A 14,709-nucleotide genomic window follows, 5' to 3' on the forward strand; every position below is an offset into this window, starting at 1 on the left:
AACATACTGTATAAGATGTCCCAGCCAACTTTAGCTAAGCTCTTCAACGAAAAAAAAACAAAAAAACACGGTGCAAGACAAGATTTCAAGACCTATAGTGTACAACCTATGTCTTACAATTGTATCTTGCACCGTCTATTTTTTATCCTATTTTTTTCGTTGAACAGCTGGGCTAAAATTAAACAAGAGAAGTGGCGCAAGCCTATGTTTCACATAATAAGAAAAGGTAATCGCTATGTCATACCCCTGTCAAACGGCACATGTAATGTCATTCCCAGCGAATGAGATTACGTGTTAATGCCATCTTTGTTGCTTCTACACAGGCATAGTGAATGGCATTCACAGCTAATGGCATTTGCCCATTGAACGAGTTTCCAGAACTCATTCACGCACGGCTTGTATAATCTGGACGACAGGTCTTATATTTCAATATATTTTCAAATAACCATCCAATGTTTACTATTGTATTGCTAACGATGTAGTTAAAATATGTAAACAAGAAGCGCAATCTGTCAGGTTTCGTTATCATAGCAGCCTGCCGATAAATGTTGCCATCAATTGCGAATGCCATTTTGTTTATCCGTGTAGACTAGGAACGCGAGACCACAATGACATTCGGTATGAATGTCATTTACCTCAAATGCCATTACATATGGCCGTATGACAGGGGTATTAGTCAGCCTTCTGTGGCCTTATCTTCTAAGGAAATGGGCTTGTTGAACAGAGGTCCACATCGGTGTTAATCTCATGCGCGAACACGAGGCGATGTTTCTGGGAAGCACAAATGTTTTTTATTGACAGTGCACATGCGTGCAAGCTTAATGTATGGCTTCAAAAAAGCAGACGTGTTTTCCCAATAAACGCAGTTGTAAGTTCAGCACCGTGTGTGTCCACTCTCTTTTTCTGTATCCTGTGTCGGTAGTATTGTTTTTTAAGTAACATGGAACAACAACTTGCCCAATCAGCCATTCTTCTTGAGATCATCTTAGATAGTTTAATCACATTTTTTCCTGTAGTTGAGTTTTCCATAAAGCTTTCAACAATTTTCTTTACATCGCCATCAGTGTTTTGGTTTCTTTGGCGGAACAGCCGGGGCCGGGTGGGGATGATTTCCAACAAGTTTTCGTGTTGGTGGATTCTCGGGGCAGAACTGCAAGACGGACGTGTGATCTGAAATCGAATAGACCAAGAGCATATTTATATGTTTCGAGAAATGGCACATCTTGTGTGTTTTAAAAATAAACCCAGTCTCTGGTGTCTATTTTACCATTTCATATTATCAGAGAATAGCAATTACGGGTCTTAACACCACTGTTAAAGTATAAAGGCTCTTGCGCAATATTCAGATGACACGCCCGTGTATTTAAAAAAAAATTGGAACACCTATTTTAATTCAAGAGGTGCCAGAAGCACCTGGACAATTCTAGCAGCCTACAGGCTGCAGCAGACACGCGTTTACACAGCATGTTTGTCAAAAGATGTCGCTGTTCTACCGTCGTCACCAATCCGTAGATATAGTCTTTATTAAGGCACACAACACAACAGCTGCACTTGATCATTTCTGAATTAGTATTCTTAGGTTCGTGTTATTTGCCGCGTACTATCGTTAATGCAAACTACCCATGTTAACACCAAGTTTTCAGTACTTATCGTCGGTCTTTTGGTCACTCTATCGTCAATTTCTTGGGCAGTCACGCATTCCTTCAATTTTATTTTCGTGCAGTGGTCGTGTTCATTGCACCTGAAATCGCCATTGTGATGCTGCCGTTACCTGTTTCATAGTTTGTCGTTCACCAGGCCACTGTCACAGTCGATCTCGCCTGTGTCATCACACCTTTCGTCTTCGCTTTGCAACAGACGTCATAGAACAGTTTTTGTTTGCGACCTGGTTTGTTAAGATATGTCCTCACCTTCCGGAACAAGTTCTAAATCAAGGCTGCATCAAGGCTGCCGCCATGCTTATGTTGTAACAAAATACAGTTTAAGGTGCAAGACGAACATCGACAAGCTGTCAATGCATTTAGCAGCGCGTCAAGCCATGATGTTCACCAACTAGCCCCCTGCCCGATTATTACAATTTAGGTGTGAAAGTCGCAAGTTGCGTTTCCTCTTGTGAAACAAGGTAATTAGGCATTAGCCAATGGTTAAGATATTTAAAAGCAAAGCGATATGCGTACAAATGTACAAAGATATAGTTTAATGCCAGCGGTAATCAATGTAGCCTGAAAGGATCAACGCAAAAGGGTTAGAAAGGTATGTAGCAATTTCATTAGGTGGTGTAATGAATCATCATTATTAACACCTCGCATTTCATTTTCTTGACTGTTCCAGTACGCTTGACCACTGGGCACAGGTTCACCGAATAAAAAATGCGTTTCGTCATTCACAGTTTTGCAACTGTTTTCTTCAGCATTAGGGAGCCTACATGCAAGCGCAGCGCTTGCATGTAGACTCCCTATTCACCGTCACTACTACGTGCCATCTGGTGGAGGTGCTAGTGCACTCATGCACCGAACGCCCCCGCAAAGCCGCGATCCAAGCCCGAAACCAGAGGACCACATCAACGTCACCAAGGACCAGCGAGCTAGTCGTAGGCAGCAAGGACTTCTGCCAGAGTACGGACTACTTTCCGAGAAGACCACAGCGATCAAGGTCAAGTCATCGACTCAAATGGCAGGCCCAGCGTCCCCCATGCTGCTGCAATCACCTCGGGAGCCACCGACCTCCCGTGGATCATCGATTGAAGACCCTGAAACTTGGCTGGAGACATACGAGAGGACCGCGATGTTCAACAAATGGAGCGAGGAGGACAAGCTGCACCACGTCTATTTTTCATTGGATGATGCGGCTCGGACCTTGTTTGAAAACAGAGAGACCACCATGGTGACGTGGGACCCGTTTCGTGGGAATTTCGTGAGGACCTTCACAAGTGTCGTACTAAAGGAAAGGGCCGAAGTTATTTTAGAAACCAGAGTGTAATTGTCGAACGAGAACATCGCGATCTTCACGGAGGAGATGACTCGCTTCTTCCGCCAAGGCGACCCCGACGTGTCTGAAGACAAGAAAGTTCGGTTCTTACTGCGGGGTGTCAAAGAGCAACTATTCGCTGGATTGATACGCAGCCCGCCCAAGACTGTCGGAGAATTTGTGTCGGAGGCCACAACGATCGAGAAGACGCTTGAAATGCGCGCCAGGCAATACAACCGCCGTGCGCTCACAAAGTACGCCGAAGCTCAAGCGCTACGCGCGGACGACCTGCGAGCGACGATCAGAGCGGTCGTACGGGAAGAGCTTCAGAAGTTATACCCAAGGTTGCAGCCTTAGGTGGTGTAGCAGCACCAGCAACGTGCAGAACTGTTGACGCCATCCGCATTTTACCTGCGTTCGCACCGAACGCGTGCGGCGTCCGTGACTGTTGCCGTTGCCTCTGGCGGCGGCTGGGAGGTTTTCGACCAGATCAGCACTGGACACACGTCGAGCAGCGTCGGAAGTCTTTTCCACCTTCTAGCCCCGCAACGTTTTTATATAAATAAGTGTATTGCAGGATCCGTACATATCGAACCACGTTTTATTACCTGCGTTTAGGTATTTTATCTGACGACCTGCCGTCCCGTTTAGCATATGATCTTACGGACGCCATGTTATCTGAAAGTTACTATTACACGAACTTTGCAATTTCTGCTTGTGCGGAGTGATTCTACACGTTAACAAGGTGGAGCAACTCCAAACTTGCATTTCGCCTTCGTATTAGCGCAATATTTATATTCCTTCTGCGCAGCATGTTTACAATCAGAGCACTTCTTCAGCGCCTTGTATTGTCCATTTCCACGTCCGTACCAGCTCCCCTTACGTTATTTTGCGACGATAACTTCATATCAGCTAAATCAACTTTCAACGCTTCGACCTAAATATTATATTAGGCGAACAAAGCAAAACACCTACATGAAATTGCTGGTGAATAATCTAATAGGCAAGGAACCAATGAAACTTTAGCCCGCAGCCAACCTTTCGACGAAACCAGTTATTTACTACAGCAAAGAAATTTCACTTACGAATACACGTGCTTCGACACATTTTACAGGTCCTATAGAGGTTTTTGCCTCCGTTACAACCGTGGTACTGAACAGAAACACAGGTCATCGTTTTACTGTTGTAAGTCCACATTAAAACAGAAGGTCCAGGGTGATTGCATGTGGCGATCGCGGGTGTCAGGAGGCAGACGTCGGCCTCTGGTCGATATAAGCCTGCGAACAAGAAGCGCATGCATTTTAATGCGTTAGCATTCTTAGGGTACATCGCGCAATTTCCCGGCGCTGTTTATTTTTGCGTAGTGCCACACAGGCGCATCAAAAAATCCATGTTGGATTTTCCAGAAATACAAGCTTGCAGTAAAAAAATAATTATGCCTTTCCTGGTCGTTCAGCCATGTGAGCTCCACCGCGCGAATATGTAGTTAACCGGGGGCAGCTAGCAGACCTCAAAGTGAGACCGATTTGATCAACACCTTCAAGCGCAGGGATAAAGATTATTAAAAATCAGTTTTTTATAATAAAATTTACAGGACGGTCGACCATCATAGAGCACGTCAGTATTGTTTGCTCAGCCACGCTTTTTTTTTCTGACAATGCGACTTGTTTTTGGGGTGTCTGACGCTTTTTATGTTCTTGTGTATACATAGCTAAAAAAGCTTTAGCAAGCACTTCAGCTTGTGTGCCAGCAAAGTGAGAACTGCACATTAACGGTTACTCCATGCAGTGACAGTGTAAATGCTAACTGCCATTCCCGGTTCAGCACAAAACTCTTAAGTCTAGACACGTTTGTCTAGTATTGCTGGTTCAGCTGCTGTCTTATTTTGGGCGACTTTTCTATCGTGCTATATTGACCGAAGCCGAGCAGCCCAACAAACCCATTTGCCCTGACGAATTACTGCGCAATTGCTGCACGCGATATGGTCATTACAGGCGTGCTCGTGCATGTGTGCGCCTTATTCGCCTGAATCTTTTGAATATAAAATATTTATTGCATAACATTTCGCATAGAAATGCGTCCTTGTTGCGATGTTGCAGACAACGCAGCCCACCTAAGTTCTTATTTCAGGCTTCTCACACTGTGAAATAGTGTCCTAACTGCCACACTGAATGTGTTACCCAGATCACGGCCAGAACGATAACACTTACTTAGACCATAGGCCTTTGCCGCGTGCGCTTCCCGCGCAACGAGGGCCCGTTTAACCTATTCTTGAGTTGGTGGTGTTCTCAATATACTTTTGTGTATACAGTGAAACTAACTTTAAATGACGTTGTTTGGGACGGGCGAAATCCTTCGTTATACAGATCACTTTGTTGTAAATATCAGGCACAGTATCGCTACAGATAGAGCTGGCTTAGCCCGTCCAGGAAATAAAACTTTTCTTTAACCGGAGTTCAGGAGATATTTCGGAAAAGAATAAGCAACATTTTATCCTGCGCACTTCTACGGAAAGAATGTGCAAGCACGGCCGACATTTTTTCGAGGAGGTTCGCGCGCACTGCGTGACGATGCCAGAGAGTGATGCGAGTTACGGCCACAGAGTGTCGAATGTCTCTATTGCCATCATTTTCGTTAACACTTCTTCCTTCATCAGCTGGCCGTTTACCACTGTAGCCTTCGCCAACCTTCGCCCTTTTCTCATCCTTGTTGGGTTTGACGACATCGTCAGCCATCACTGCCGGGTGACTCACGACGTCAACCTAGACGTATTCGGCAGTCGACACACCAGTTGCGTTGCAAAAAGGCGGCGAGTGAGTTGAGTTAAGTGATTCTTGAAGCTGTGCGGCAGGACTAAAATGCTCGCTTTGATGGACAAGCGCGTCAGATTTGTCGTTATATATATATATATATATATATATATATATATATATATTCACACACACGCCACGCGCAGGCTTCGTGGCGGCACCGCTGCATGGCGCAGCATGTCCAGAGCCAAGCGCGAGAGAGGAGTCTGGCAGCATACACTAGCTGCTCACACGTGACGTGTTTCGGCAGTGCCAATGCGTAGGCTCACTGTACTTTAAAGTACAGCTATTCGCATTGACGTCGACACTCATTCTTAGAGGGCTTCTGGCGGAAAAACCCAAGTTCTCGGTTTCAATGTGTAGTGATGGCGTTCCCCAAAGAATCTTCGTTTAAAGGAGCAAGGCACCTCAACAAGATAAAGGAGGATTCCGCAAACTGGAAGTGTATTAGCAATAATTATACCCTATTGCACTTGACAATAACCTGATGAATGCCAAATTGATGTCATTAAAGTGACAGTAGCCTGCTGAAATAGTAAATACAGAATGGAAATATCGTAATGAATATGGTAATTAACGCAGTAATAAAAGCCTAAAACACCTAAAATATTTTTCGACCATTTTGTTATTTTGTAATCGTATAACTTTTTTTTACTTACTGCCACATGTCTTCTCGCATTGAGCAGAGGATTTAAAGACGTTTCCACTGTATCCATGTCCACCCCACATAACTGGTTGGCATTTATGGCTAGTAGCGTTGTAGTACCAACGTGGCAGAGGCATCCCCGAAGATTTGGTACGCGGCCTGATGAGGCAACCCTTCGGTATTCCTATAATACCTGAGAAAATGCAGACACGTGATCGGAGCACAGGAACAAGTTTTCTAATGCCGTTGGGGGCGTGAACTTTTCTGACAGATTATCAGTCAAAACTAATGCTTGATATATTTTTGGAAACACGGTTTCTTGCGATGTTAGTGTATAAATGTCCAGTTGTTAATATCCAAGACTTTATTCTCGAATTGATTAGTCCACTAAGTTAAAAAAAAGTTACTCTTGCTAGCTCTTGCTCTATTGCTTGTGGCATGTCCCCACTTTCGCGAGTACAGAAATATGTGTATTGCGTCCAGCGGCCACAATATTTGTTCAGCAAATAAATACTCGTGTACAAATGCAACGGTTTGAGCGCAGTACACCCTCAATTATGATCGAGAATAGCTGCCAAAGACAGTTATGTAATAACTCTGTAGGTGCAGATGTGGTTGCATATATACCTTAAAGATATTTTGCCTGAAACGAGCCATCAAATCTGCGACGCGAAATAAACAGACAGAAAGCAAGGCAATGTGACACGCTGATCCAGTGAGCATCAATGACACATGATATAATACTCCCGATTGCACATTTGTCGTAATTATGTGATAATGAATAAGATACCTAAGGGGCAGAGGCTAGCGCATTGAGGGCCGGTTTACGCACGGGTACTGCAGACAGGGTTTGGTGGAAACTTTTCATGTGTTAGAGCAAAATTATGAAGAGAGTGACTCACATGCGCGATTCGGCAGTATCTTTCAAACTGGTGTTCACTTCAACAAGATAACGCATGATTTAGGATCTATTTGAATCCATATCATCTTGTTCCAACAACAAATGCGTTTCATGTACAGAATCTGTCCTCATCAAGCATAGGACCTGTTTTATTCCTAGATATGCCAACATCAATAAATTGCCAAATGTGTCCCCGTGGTTTCTGTAGGCAACAGGCAACTACCTACCCTGTGATAGAAATCGAACAACCGAACCGGTCTCATGGTCACCTCGATGCACCTGTATAAACTTTAGCTTATATCAATGTTGCCGTAGGATGCTAAATCTGCTATTTCTTAGCAGTCCTTCTGTCCATAAAACTAGTGTAACATGGCCATGATATGTCACTTAGTGTAAAGCACTAGTGACCTAAATGAATATGTCAGCATGAATCTCATGCTACATTACAGTATTTTTTCCGCGCATGAATAAAGTCCGCGAATGCACGCAAAATTGCCGCGCGACTGGCTGCTCTAGGCACTTTGCGTGTATTCGATCGTATTGAGAAACAAAACGCTGTATCCATAGTTTTCAATGTTACTCTAGAATTTCCTTCTAATACTTTTCGTCATGCTATATTATTTGAGAAGTAAATAAGTAATTAGGAAAAATGTAATTAGCCACGATGAAAAATGTAACCTGAGTATCTCCAAGCGACGGCAAACAACATTACCTTGGTGATGTCCAGCTACGTGGCATTTACATATTTTTAGAGTTTTGTGCATGGTTTTTGGGATACCCTGTATATATATATATATATATATATATATATATATATATATATATATATATATATATATATATATATTGTGAGACGTCGGCCGATGCGATGCCTTTATTTCTGAGCAGCCGCCCGAGTCAGAGACGAAGCACCGCACGAGACAAAAGATGATGATGAGTCGTATGTACAAATGAAGACGACGAAATGCACAAATAGCGCTCACACAAGATGATGAGTCGTATGTACAGATGACGACGACGATATGCGCAAAATGCGCTCACAATATATATATAAAGGTGGATGGTGGATATACAAGTGGATGGGAAAACGGCGCCGCGGTAGCTTAATGATACATAAGAGCATCGCACCCGTAATGCGACGACGTGGGATTCTTCCGCACCTGCGGCAAATAGTTTTTTCATCCACTTCGATTTCCTTTAATTTATTGTTCCTTTAATACTCTTAATAAGTACAAGTTTTTTCCCCTGTGTTGTCCTTAATGTGTATGTTTGTTGGCTTCCTATATGATTATTAGAATTGAGCTCCTCGGTTCCCTGTCTTCTCGTTCATATATATATATATATATATATGCGTGTGCATGTATGTATTGCAATTCATGTGCGTTGGCCAGGTTTGATGTGCGAGTAGTAGCATTTGCTCCGGTAGTTCTTTGATGTCCAGCACACATCCGCCATTGGTTTTACCTTGCTAAGTGAGGTAACCTTTTTTCTATAGCTCGTTAGCCACACTGAATGTTCCCTGCGATTTATGGTTAAATATAAGTTGGAAAGATAAAAATTCGACACGTATTTTTGGTGCCTCTGCGTATGCCATCAGAGAAGGTACCAAATATCCGTCCGACATTTTTGGTCGCTATTGACAAAGCATGCTCCGCATCTCCTTTAGTGTACAGTTAAAATTTTCGGATATTCCGTTGCGAATTGGATAATATGAAGCAATGTTTAGGGGATTGATTACAGGCATGTCCTTGCCCTCTTTTTGAACAACAACGAAGTGATTCTTTAGCAGAGCCAAACTTGTCAGTATCTCTGTTTTCTTCAGTTTCTCGCTGCAGCTTGTGGAGCTGCCGCTACTTCGAGGGAGCGAAGAAGCACGCCTAGTGACAACGACGACACCGAGTTGTGCTTCGCTGCGGTTTAAGAGTCCTCAGTAGATGGTTTTGAACCTGTGCTGTCCACTGTGCGAAACAAAGAATTGTAACCGCACTTTCGGAGTCAAGTATATCGACCGTCAAGACAGCACCTAGACGCAGGCTTTATAGAATCCTGTTTGTTCCGGAGAACGCCCGTCCCACTCCACACGTCCTCGGTAGGCAAGCTATATCATCGTTTCCTGGAAAATGCCGCACTGAACAGCATCAAGGATATTGTTCAGTGCTCCGCACCCGGAAGAATATTCTGGCGATCGATGTTATGAACAGCAATGAAATAAGCAATATGCAGCATATAGAGTAGTTTTGTAACGCCATGGTGCCAATAATCATCCCAGCAGACAGTACTTCCACAACCAGCACTGTTTCTGATATTCTCGTTATCATCCTGGATGCAGACCTACCATAACTTATAAAGTGAGCAAGTCATACCACCATCATTGCGGACATCGGTCGCCTTGGTAACACAAGCTGTGCGCGAATGTTGTTCTAGGTTTATTTGTTCCCTGCCTACGTGATGGTAAGCCACTTCAGGCACCGGGTGCGACAGTTCATATCTAAAGCACTGCGCTGCTTTAAGTGTGAAATTATCGGTCACGTAATGGGCGCATGAACAAACCCTCGAATAGGTCACCGGTATGCTGAGCACCATTCCGACGACAATTGTGGTGCAACTGTTTTGATGTGCCCCCACTTTCTACATTTTCACAGTGCCTCTCCTAAAGACAGTCGTCAAGTGACCGCTGCAAACGTCTGACTAGGACGACGTTGTTGTCAACAGTGCTCAAAAACGAGTGAAACAGCTTCAAACAATGAATTTCCAATCTCAAGAAGCACAGCCACCTGCTGGTCACAGCGCAGTGAACGCCGATGCTAGATGGGAGAAAGCTGTGAATTCTCTGAGTGCATAGCGATGGCCTCCGTTGCGTGTACACGGCCTATCAAGTGCAGAAGCCTGCGCCCTCATATGAAGCGCGAAATACGCAACGGCGGAGTGAATTACTACTGCCATTTCTAATGGATGTCATCTGCGTTATGTTTACCAACAAGACTACGTAGTTGTCTAGAATTGCACTGCTAGTACTGCACGCAATAAGCATGGTGCTAGCAGCACTTGCGTAGTACACTCGTTCAGCAACAACTTTCTTTTTCTGAGGAGGTGGGAAGATCAGCATTAATGAAATGGAACACACAGGGACTGTCATCCCGCATCACCGGTTCCCGTTGCTTTCTGTAGCCCAATAAGCTCATTATTATTATCACCTGCGATCACTCAATCTGCGAAACTCAATCAACATATCACTGTGCGAAGCATTCGCATCGTCAACCATCGGTTGCAATGGCAAGGTTCTAGTGATGCTCACTGTGGCTTCATTTTACAATCTTCGTTGGGAGTATGTGACAAGATGCCGATAATTACTGCATATGGAGGACGGTAAAAAACAGTTTTCCTATAACAGTCTTGGAGGATTTCTAATATCTACTATCTACTGAGTTGATTTATTTGCAACAGTCTACTGTTCTCATCTGCTTGTGCATAGATTATTATCGGATACTTCTACGCATATCATATATTTTGGGGAAGTTCAAAGAAGAATGAAATAAGTATATGCTTATTGCCTTTCGCCTATCATAACAAACTGTTTATTAAATGGCACTCCTACGTTTTGCGTGGTTCAACATACAGCAGCTGCCTCGACTTCGCCTACGTATCACAGAGCACGTCCAGAGGTGTGGGAGGGCTCACGGATTTTCTACTTAGACGATTGGATCATATTATCCATGCAAATCTTGTAGTTCTCGGTGCTTTCGAATGGCGAACGAATGCTTGCACACTCGTTTTGTCATACGTGCTTAACATGGCAATGTCTATCGCAGGATTTTTAGACAGGTACTTAGCCAGTCAAAGCTTGCGTCTCGTATGCCAGAAGCCATGGAGAAGCTTGAAACCGCGATTTGTAGATGAAATACTAGGCCTCTAGCCCTTGATTCATCTAAAACCATCGTTGAGCAATTATGTGTCCATATGCCGCGACACAAGCAAGTGGTGCGTTCAGATTCACGAGAACCAACCCAGCCGCTCCGATGTGTACGTTTTTCTATAGTCGATAGTTCATGCACGTGCTCTGTTCAAAACCTCAGCATACAGTTTATTGCTATCGTTAAATGCTTCCTACTAATTTTGGGAACATTCACCAGTCGAATGTATAGTTACTGAAACTGCAGAACCTGCACCTTTTAAATGTAAAGTCTGTTAGGACCACCGTGCTGTAAAGCACAATCACAACGTGAACACCACCAAAAGAAAGATAATCATTGCTTCATCAAGATTACAGATCCCTTACGCCATACAGGCAGCAATTCGGGCCACTTGTAGTTCGTGGTTAATAACGTTGGTCCTAGAAACCCATTTTCGAAGCAACTTTCCTAACTTCGAAGTAAATGAAATGTCACCAATTGTCATACATGGTAATGAGAACTTATCGCTAAAAAGACAAGGAAGTCGCTAAGCCAAGCAGCAAAATCATTAACATGACAACACTTCCTGCCCAGCGGCGATATACTGCTAACTTTTTGGTGGCGCCTAAGCCATGAAGGTTCTCATTAAACACAGGCACTACGTTGTGAGGGTTCACAGTCAAGTTCTCAACGTATGGCAGCACTGGGGCTGCCGATTGTTTGCAACCTTCAGCCTCATCCATCCCAAGGCACAAGTCGAGTGCTTTCTCTTTCAAATCCGAGCGCGGTTTTGAATTTTTTTTTCCTCTTTGAGCAGTTTTATGGTGTGCTTCGATCAGCAGCCTCTTCGTCAGTCTCGGCAGAGTGCTCATCTACTCACGCTCTCAATTCCGCATCCTGCAGGTCCTTTTTGGACTCGCCCAGCGCTTTAAGTTCTGACAAACCATCGTGATGGCTATCGGTTCATGCAAGTCTGAACGGAGGGCTTTGTACTGGCCCAGCAGAGGCCCATTTCGTGATGACCGCTTCGTAACTGGTAAATTACACGACTTGGACAGTCTCAGTCCATAAAAGGTGAAGCCGGTTTTTTTAAAGACGAACCTAAAATTGTTAAGCGCAATCAAAGGGCCACTTCTGCAAAAAAAAATACTGATTTAGAAGTGCGGCTGACAGAAATATTCCATCTAGATATGCCCAGACGGGCATTACAATGGTTTTCTCTAACTCTATCAAAGAATGTAGCATCCTTTGTCACTTCTCCCATGGCTATAGTTTCACCCCTGACAGACACCTGATTTAACCCATGTTCTGTCTCGTGACTATGAATATTTTGCTCACGGCGCGCTTCCTGCTATGCTTTCTTTTTTTTGGTTCGGCGTAGTCCTATAGCTCACGCGCTTGTTTCTGGCAGACTGCACCTGTAATTTATGCACTCTAACTATTTGTAGAACTGTACAGTCTACACTGGATAACCTGGATTCCAGTGCTTGAAAATCCATGAAAAGGAATGATGACCAATAAATAAAAATTACCGCCCATCAACATCGGTAGGTGGCCGCTATTCACCGAGGAAGAGGTGTCTCCGCTACGACGTCATTAAGAGAAAAAAATCGAATATTTTTGCTGTACCAAGATATTGGTAAATACTGTAATGCTAAATAACACTTGTCTATTCTTATTATTATCCGTTAAAAGCGTGTTCTTTTCGCTAGAAATAAAGTTCAAACGAGCACGCTTCAACAAAGCCAACTCTCTAAGAGAAAGGCACATACTTTCAGCTTACCCTCAAAATAGCAAAGTAAAGGTAGCATTATCAGCACGAATGTTCTGGCTTCACAGCTCATCCTGGCACTGTTCGCAAATGTACTTAGAAGTTTAGCCGACAGTCCAACTGTTGCCCGTTTTGCTGTACTATGTACTTAAACATATGCGTGAATATTTTTAGTGTGTCGGTAACATCATATAGGTGTTTTCATGTTCGGTCCATTTTTATTCTGTGAACCTATGCAGACCCATGTTATTCGTTTCTTGCAATACATATTCTCTCTCGGCATGTCCACCTATTTTTAGAGAACAGAGGAAATATATTCGAAAACCAACAGCTTTTATGATGCCGCATTTCGACGAAGGGATATGCTCGACACAACAATAGTACGAAGCAAGTGACTGCTACTGCGTTCAAGCTAAAGAAAACACTTATACGTACTTCGCATATTCCACCAAGCTGTACCTAAAAATTATATTTCCACTTGTCAATGCACAGTCATAATTTTTCCAGTAAACAATACATCATCAATCAAGATAACATCTTTCCACACCGTCAAAAAATCCACATTTAGAAGACTCGTGCGTTAAAATTTGGGCTGCCCTATTTAATTGGTTGATTAGGATCTAGCGCATTTCTATGATTAACATTCTGGCTGGTCGCTGACTGCTTGTACTCAATGAATGATCTCTTCTTAGGCAACAGCCTCTTTCTGACATTGTTTGCCGCGGCACTATTTGTGATGTGATAGTATTAACCACTTTGTTTCCATACGAAGCCTGTGTTCCGTGTTTGTGCTGTTTGCAGTCTTAGGTCGTTATAGCGATAAGCCCGGCTAGCAACCAAATTGCAGTACCCAAGTCGTGTTATATGCGGGAAAGCGTAAGTTTTGTCACTTAAAATAGTATGCAATGAGTTCGTTACTCATGACGCACTGTGTCCGAGGGATCAGTGGTTGACGACAGACACATAAATGTTCGCGGTGTAAAAAATTTAGCCCCATGGGCCACTACAGAGTAGCTTCAGTAGTGGCCCATGGAACATGATATAGCGAAGTGCAACCCCGACAGTGAGGTAGGACAGTTATTTTCTGAATGATTTCATTTACATACAAAAAATACCATTTGTATTGTAAACTGCGAACTCTGCAACGCTACCATAAAATAACAATTTCATACCAGTGGTGTAGCACAAAACTGCAGTTGATTAAGCGCGATCAAGCCATGAGGTTCTGATGGTGGCTTCGAGAGAACCAATAACCGCATGAAATTTTATATCAGATATATTAACCACTGTAAAATTGTAAACTGGTGTTTATTACTATCGGCTTATTCCATCCCACGCTCCCCAAGGCATATAACACCAAATATTGCTAAGGCAATATTTGGTGTTGTATGTTTGGTGTTATATTCGGTGTTTGGTCGGCAGAAAACCACATGGGATAATGAAGTTAAGAAATTTGCAGGCGCAAGCTCTAATACGCTAGCGCAAGACAGGGGTAATTGGAGATCGCAGGGAGAGGCCTTCGTCCTGCAGTGGACATAAAATATAGGCTGATGATGATGAGGATGATGATGATGATGATGATAATAATGATGATGATGATGATTATTATTATTATTGCTAAAGTCCTGCAACGATAGGGTGAGGAACCGTTTGATCGGAAAATGTATAAAATAGTGCTACTCAGCCTACCGACTGGAACTCATTTTCACATGATCGGAGAATAT

General features: G+C 43.4%; 1 protein-coding gene across 1 annotated transcript; it reads right to left on the minus strand.

Moving 5' to 3' along the window:
* Positions 1-1,021: 1,021 nt before the first annotated feature.
* LOC119459472 (kunitz-type serine protease inhibitor A-like) lies at positions 1,022-13,183 on the minus strand. Its single transcript, XM_049671720.1, has 4 exons — positions 12,998-13,183; positions 6,437-6,616; positions 4,053-4,244; positions 1,022-1,170 (listed from the first exon to the last, which is right to left on the minus strand). The coding sequence occupies exons 1-4, from the start codon at positions 13,056-13,058 to the stop codon at positions 1,061-1,063; spliced, it is 543 nt and encodes a 180-aa protein (XP_049527677.1). The 5' UTR covers positions 13,059-13,183; the 3' UTR covers positions 1,022-1,060.
* Positions 13,184-14,709: the final 1,526 nt, after the last annotated feature.

Source organism: Dermacentor silvarum, chromosome 7, assembly GCF_013339745.2.
Source record: "Dermacentor silvarum isolate Dsil-2018 chromosome 7, BIME_Dsil_1.4, whole genome shotgun sequence".
In the NCBI taxonomy this organism is placed as follows: Eukaryota; Metazoa; Arthropoda; class Arachnida; order Ixodida; family Ixodidae; genus Dermacentor; species Dermacentor silvarum.